Source organism: Pinus tabuliformis, chromosome 7 (assembly GCF_031772625.1).
Source record: "Pinus tabuliformis cultivar Carrire ecotype Pingquan chromosome 7, CPIR1, whole genome shotgun sequence".
In the NCBI taxonomy this organism is placed as follows: Eukaryota; Viridiplantae; Streptophyta; class Pinopsida; order Pinales; family Pinaceae; genus Pinus; species Pinus tabuliformis.
The window spans coordinates 1,778,017,737-1,778,024,377 of record NC_142293.1 but is presented as its reverse complement, the minus strand read 5'-3'; the positions used below and the strand labels follow the sequence as shown (position 1 = coordinate 1,778,024,377).

Below are 6,641 nucleotides of genomic sequence, written 5' to 3'. Positions count from 1 at the left end.
TTGTCGCTACTAACTATCTCCTATTCCCAACTACCTCTTGTGAATCAATCATCTCCAAATGTAGAAGTGATTGTATTCACTCCATTTGCGTGGCCTTCACTTTTCAAAACTTTGTGTAAGAATCACCTCCATGGCCGCCATAACGACCAAGAAAAAATTGCAATTATCAAAAACTAGAACCCTTTCATCTTAGATGTTGTGGCCAAGGAGGAGCAATAATTAGGCCGATAGGCCTTCCTTTGAAAGGAACCTTTCGTCGTCTTATTCATTCTGACGCTGACACTTGGCGAACTGACAATTAGCTTGGTGTTCGTTCAGGTTTGATGCACATCTGACACTTGGCGGAGTGGGCAGGAAACGACTTAGGGTTTTTACGACACCATTACCCGCATATCGGCCTCAGGGGCGGAGGTATTCACGACACCATTACCTGCATATCGGCCTCAGGGGCGGAGGTATTCATAAATCAGGTCTCCGGTCATTGCCTGATCCAGTTATGGAACATATGGGCCAAGTAGCGGAACATGTTTCTTCAGTGGCAGAGCAGGTTGCTACCACAGCAGGTCAGGTAACAGACACGGTATCCAGCAAGTTGAACGATTTACTTGCAGATGGTGAGGGGGAAAGTGATGATGAATTTGAAGCATATAAGACATCGGATCTTCCAGAATTCAAAGGGATGGCAGGACTTAAAAACTTCACAACCTTGCAGGAAGGTCAAGGAGTTATGACACTGATATATGATTTTTATTCCTACATGCTAAAAAGCTCTTTGCCAGAATTTGCATTGGTAATGTTTTCGGCACCCATTTTGCTGAGCATGATATTCACTTTACTATATCTTCCAGAGTTTCAAGGGTTGGCATTGGAGGAAACTGCGCGCCAGTTTTTCCAATTTGCAGGGGAGGGCAAAGAGACTGAAGTAACAGGGCTTGAATTGTCTTGGGCCACACTCTTCCAAGTTTTTATGTTTAGTGTTTCCCTCTCAACAGGCTTGCAGCCTGAGCTTGCACCTCTGTCACCATATACCTTAGTTGTGGCGAATTTAAATGCTCTGATTGCACAGCTCATATTTGTCTTCATGAGTGGAGCAGGTATAATACCATCACAAAACATTTTTATATTCCATCCCTTATTTTTCCAATTTACCACTTATATATTCTGATAAGATAGACATTTCTTTTCTTTGGTTTCTTAGTTTTTGCAAGATTATCACAACCATCCCAGCCGATTAGATTCTCAGATGTGGCACTGGTGTACCCCAACATGTCAAAACGTCGACAGAGGCCAGAAGGTCGTCACAAGTAAGAAACTCTAAACTCTTCTCTTTATAAAGGTTTTTTCTCTCACTTTAATACTGCATTTCACATAAGCATTTTCTTCTCTAAGTTGAGTAGGTCATGCATACATGACCTAGTCATACTGGATTTCTTATAGTCCAAAAGAAGGTTATAAATGATCTACCTTGTAGATAATGAAGAATATATATACATTCCCTTGCAGAGTTTTGATGGCAAGATATGTATTAGTTGGGCCACAGCCATGTGAACTTGTGGATGTAAAATTAGAGCTATCTTATAAATTTAATATTGTTACAAGTGCTGGCACATTCTTCCGGGCCACTCAATCTCTTAAACTGGTAAAAATAGAGACTTCCCTTACCTTTGCATATCACACATATGTTAACTATGGTCTTGACTCATGACATCATTTTCTCAAGCTTGCTTCAATAACTGATACAAACTTTTGATAGACATATCTTGGCATGACACAGGTCAGGACAGAGATAGCTTACCTAAACTATGGGATGCTGGTACGCCATGTCATTGATGAAACAAGCCCTCTGTATCAGCGAACACCTGATATGCTGGAAAAAGAGGACGCCATCTTTGTTTTAAGTGTGGTAAGTTCACTGCAGGCAATTTTGTCATGCCTGGCATGTGATGGTACAGTTATACTGATATTGAATTTTTGCAAGTTATATAAGATCTCTATATCATAATATAATCATGCAAATATAAATGAATCCTCCCTTGACACCAATAATGAAACAGGGGTGATAACGTTGTTTCTCATTCCAACAGGTTGGACTGGAACGCTCCTCAATGCAACCAATATTTCACGTCCAACATTATTGTGTTTATGACGATGATGTGATTTGGGATGCAGAATTTGAAGACATGGTATTGATCAGCCAGAAGAATAAATTGATCATAGATCATTCTAAGCTCAGTGAGTGGAGGTCTATTCAGAAGATGCAAGGCACAAAGACTAATGTTGCATAGAGAATGTTCAGAGATCCAAATCTCCTCCATTTGTAATATCAGTGTTCTGTTCCTCAGAAGTATCCTTGGGACCATAAATGTAGTGTACCCATTCTTTGAACTCCATGGCCATAACTTGAGTTATGAAGGAAATTGGAAATAAGTTTGTCTGTTCTTTTAATGTGAAGGAAATTGGAAATAAGTTTGTCTGTTTTTTTAATGTGTGTAAATTTTTTTTATGTGTGTAAGGTTCGGCTTGCCAAACATGTTTCGGGGATTGAATTTCCTATCCCTTGTGCTTGCCAACATGTTTTTTTGGGCCAATTGTGCTACCACCCACAAACCAAACTAATTGCTAATTTACATTTTCGACACCACAGTCATCCAGGTCAAACATGATAATTTTGAATCACCATTAACCAGAAGTGGGGTTGATTAGGATGCAGTGAACAAAGAGTATTCAAGTACGTGGTCCACTGCTCTTTATTTTGGGTTTCATGATTCAACCAACAACTTTTTTTATAAAGAAACACGTTTCTGACTTTACATAGGTCGATGTTTACAACAACCTATTAGGGAAATTTTCATTCAGCTTTTTAATTCTTTCTATTACTGTTGATAGGGTCAAAATCTGCATATTGTTTTTTTTGTCATTTACCCAGTTGATAACTAGCTCTGAATCTCCCAGTATCTGGATTTGAGCAGTACCTTTCTTAATTGTTACATTTTCCAGTATCCAAAATGCACTTAACTCTGCCCAGTAGTTGGTACCTTCTGCCAATGCAGCTTTGAAACAGAAACTATGGTTTTCCTTAAGAAATAACACACGTCCAGCACCACAAATCCCTGGAATTTATGGGAATTTTATGTCTCATGCATTTCAGATTCATATTTGCAATTAAAATATTAGATGAGGATAGTTCTTGACAGTAGAGGTGTTTCCTTTATAATGAACTATTTCTTTTATTCTGGGCTCTTCACATGCTTGGTGATGCATGTTAGAGTGCCAAGTATTCTGAGTTGAGTTATTTTAGTTTCATTGTGTCTACATATGGCTCTTGGGCCTTTACTCGGATTTTAGAAGTGCTATCATTTTCATTTTGGAGGACAGGTTTTTTCAGTTGACATCTTTACTGTAGATTACAGCTGCTGGCTTATAATGTGGATAAATTTAGGTCCTGTTCATCTTTCTCAAAGGTAAATGAAATTGTGTCATTGGTTGCCATCTGAAAGTTTTTCGTGCCTAGATATCAAATTTCCTCGTGGTTTACTTACATCAGCTGCTGCAAGGTGGTCCTAATCCATATTTGAGCAGCTATGGACATAGGCCCAACAACATACACGAGCAAAGAAGGCTTAACTATGATTGGAATTCTCAGCAAGCTCTTTATGGTACAGTAATACTGCAATGTATCAAAGAGTTGGACCAAGGAATCGACCACTTCCCCCATTGATTCTTCCAAATTATGGTTTAGCAAATAATCCTGGTTTCCATGGTAATTGTATAGTGGTTCTTATTCCAATTCATTTGGCAGGAATAATTCATAGCTGTTTCATATCTTGTTACTGTCACAATATTCATATTTGTAGTGGGTGAATTTTTGTTTTGCAGCTATACCAACATTATATTTTCCACCAAGAACACACCTAGATAGTGTTAGAGGCAGGCCTTATTTTGTGCAACCCCAACCTCCTGGTGTGTTCGTTTCTGCACCTGATCCTCAGTTGTGTGCTAGCATAGTCAAACAGATTGACTACTACTTCAGGTTTGCTGAGACATACACTTTTATTACTTGTGGCCTATTTTCATGAACCAAAACAATTAGTATGCTTGTAATTCATCAAAATGTGATTCTTTTGATTTTTTAATTCTATGACAAATAGCTCACGCTTACTGCCATCACAGTCAATCGAGTACCATGCCAGGGTTTCCTGCGCAGGGGTCTGATTATTCTGATTATTGTTGTTCCATTAGCATAATTGATATGTTTTTTTCCCTCATAAAAAGAAATTATATTCTCATTATCCAATATATACATTATGCAGACTAACAATTGATATGTTTACTTATTACTAATTATAAAAAGCCTCTTTACTTGAACTTTCTATCTGCTTACAATTAGTTTGTTCTTACCCCCATTGTGTTGTACATTCTTTACAATTTATTTGTTGTCTGCAGTGTTGTAAATTTATGTAAAGATCCCTTTTTGCGTATGAATATGGATGGGCAGGGTTGGGTGCCTATTTCATTGATTGCAGGTTTTAATCTGGTGAGATATTGAATAAGTGTTCATCTGTTATTATTCAATGTCTTTTAAAGCCTACTACTGTCTACAATTGATATCCCAATAAGTTCATATCTTTTCTGGTTTACATAAAGGAGATTATCTGGTTTCTGTTCAGCAGTCTTTTGTGACAGGCTGACAAGATAAGGAGGCGTGGTGACTAGTCAAAGTGGGTCTTACTTGCTGGAGTTATCAAATCTACGTCAAGGACTCAACCACAAGACACCTGTATAAATGTTAAAACAGGCAATGTTGAAAATGATGCTAAATTGGAGGGGCAAACAAGTGTTTCGTCAAGGCATCTTATTGGATCTCCCTTAACAGAAAATGGAGTTCCAAGTGGAGTTTCATCTGAATTGGAGAGAACTTGAGATCATGGAATATCTAAGAGAACTTTTCCTGAAGGGGATATCATTAACGGTATTCTTGATATCAGGATAAATGAGACAGTATGAACTGCATTTTTAAGCACTATTTTTTTCTGTACATTATAGGGTTGTTGAATGAAAAGAATCTGGTGGTGTTCCAGCAAAACTGAGTGCTGGAAGGTTTCGATTTCATATATTGGGACATGACAAAATGTGGAATGAAACATCATAAAAACTTCTTACAGTGATCTTCAGTTTGGCAAAGAGTTGGGAACTTAACAGTTCACCTGCAAAGACCTTAATTTGCATTTTTGGAATAAATTTCTTAATAATTTTAGATCATGGGCCATTACTCATGATCGAAAGGCTATGAAGTCTATTTTGGTATTTGCTATCTCGGATGGATGAACTACCTCTGGTATTTTCTGCTTCGCATGCTGGGTTGCACATTCTGCTGTCAAAATAATGACAGAAGATGACTTTGATGTAATAATGACAACATTAATAGATCACAACTCATTACTGTTTTGGAAGTGCAACTTTTCAACTCCTTTGGTTGAATCAATTTTGAGTTAGGATTGAGAATAAATGACATGCATGCTAATTGTTGAGCTAAATAGTACATCTTCTGATATACATTCAATTCGATATTACATTTGGGTGGTCATGCTGAAATTAATTTGAACTTTTTGCATTGTCAAGCTTTTCCTGTTTACATGACAAGTACTGATATTTTAATTATTGGCTAAGGTGTGAATCTTTCAGTTATCATTCTGATGGTACTTCGAATAAATGTTTGTTTTAAGCCAGTGTCTGTTGTCTTTTTCGAGGATTCATGGGTTTTGGTTCATGCCAGTTTTAAACTTTCTTTGTAGTTAAACTTTGGTTCAATTCTTGCTTGCATTCATCATTTAATGTTTTTGGAGTGATGAAGAGAATGTAATGGACAAGAGAAACTCAAAGCAAAGCTTTTTTTTTGGCATTTATGCTGAAGGTTTTGAAATTTTTGTTGATATAACATTGGGTAATCCAACAGAATGATGATTGCACTTCTGATAATGTGTCTAGACTTATTCCTGGTAAGATTCTTGCCTACGTTGAGAACAGTAGAAGGAATTGGATTTTTTGTCATTGAAGCTAAATCTAAGTGTTTCTTTTTGCCTCTTCATACAATGATTTGGGCTTACTGCATTGGAGATGCAGTTCATTTTCATCCTTACTCGTAACTAACATTTTTAATCCTGAAGAAATATTGTTTGGCGATGAGTTGGTTATGACCCAGATTTGAAACATAGAGAAAAGCTTTGTAGAGTACTTGCCACAGTCCCTTTCCTGGTTTTTTTGTATATGTTGGTTGATTGTTGGTTATGACCCAGATTTGAAACATAGAGAAAAGCTTTGTAGAGTACTTGCCACAGTCCCTTTCCTGGTTTTTTTGTATATGTTGGTTGATTATTGTTCTGCTAATACTGTTGTCAATCTAGGAGTGTATCAGTAGTCAGTTTGTGCATTTCCCTGTTCTTTCTGATGGTCATAACATAAATTACGGAGAACAAATGAAATACTGTGATACTGTTGAGTAAACAATGAATGGGAATCAGTCTTGTAGTGTGCTTTCTTAAGTATTCATTGTGTATACACTATATAGTCAACAAATTTAATGTATATATTAAGTAATGTTCCATTAACTTATTAAGTTATTTGTGAAGGGCGGTTGTTACTCT

The 6,641-nt window shown here is 37.1% G+C and overlaps 2 protein-coding genes across 5 annotated transcripts; both read left to right on the top strand.

The window, feature by feature from the left end:
- Positions 1 to 225: 225 nt before the first annotated feature.
- Positions 226 to 1,705, top strand: LOC149255465 (uncharacterized). The gene is made up of 3 exons (XM_089455049.1): positions 226 to 1,094; positions 1,199 to 1,304; positions 1,504 to 1,705. The coding sequence occupies exons 1-3, from the start codon at positions 497 to 499 to the stop codon at positions 1,703 to 1,705; spliced, it is 906 nt and encodes a 301-aa protein (XP_089311175.1). The 5' UTR covers positions 226 to 496.
- Positions 1,706 to 1,784: 79 nt separating this feature from the next.
- On the top strand, positions 1,785 to 5,464 carry LOC149255464 (la-related protein 1A-like). 4 transcript variants are annotated; one of them, XM_089457237.1, is made up of 6 exons: positions 1,785 to 1,903; positions 2,085 to 2,344; positions 3,555 to 3,760; positions 3,877 to 4,030; positions 4,444 to 4,534; positions 4,671 to 5,464. In XM_089457237.1, the coding sequence occupies exons 3-6, from the start codon at positions 3,673 to 3,675 to the stop codon at positions 4,686 to 4,688; spliced, it is 351 nt and encodes a 116-aa protein (XP_089313363.1). In that variant the 5' UTR covers positions 1,785 to 1,903; positions 2,085 to 2,344; positions 3,555 to 3,672; the 3' UTR covers positions 4,689 to 5,464. The 4 variants fall into 4 exon arrangements, 3 of the variants coding, with proteins under 3 accessions (XP_089313363.1, XP_089313361.1, XP_089313362.1); XM_089457235.1 differs by having other exon boundaries at positions 4,668 to 5,464; XM_089457236.1 differs by lacking the exons at positions 1,785 to 1,903; positions 2,085 to 2,344 and having other exon boundaries at positions 2,923 to 3,760; positions 4,668 to 5,464.
- The last annotated feature ends 1,177 nt before the right edge of the window (positions 5,465 to 6,641 follow it).

Excerpts from the sequence above, each read along its gene's own strand:
- LOC149255465 (XM_089455049.1), top strand. The coding sequence starts at position 497 with ATGGAACATATGGGCCAAGTAGCGGAACATGTTTCTTCAGTGGCAGAG. Across the intron at positions 1,095-1,198 it reads TGTCTTCATGAGTGGAGCAG|TTTTTGCAAGATTATCACAA; the intron begins GTATAATACCAT and ends TTGGTTTCTTAG. Across the intron at positions 1,305-1,503 it reads AGGCCAGAAGGTCGTCACAA|AGTTTTGATGGCAAGATATG; the intron begins GTAAGAAACTCT and ends ATTCCCTTGCAG.
- LOC149255464 (XM_089457235.1), top strand. The coding sequence starts at position 3,673 with ATGTATCAAAGAGTTGGACCAAGGAATCGACCACTTCCCCCATTGATT. Across the intron at positions 3,761-3,876 it reads AAATAATCCTGGTTTCCATG|CTATACCAACATTATATTTT; the intron begins GTAATTGTATAG and ends TTTGTTTTGCAG. Across the intron at positions 4,031-4,443 it reads CAGATTGACTACTACTTCAG|TGTTGTAAATTTATGTAAAG; the intron begins GTTTGCTGAGAC and ends TGTTGTCTGCAG.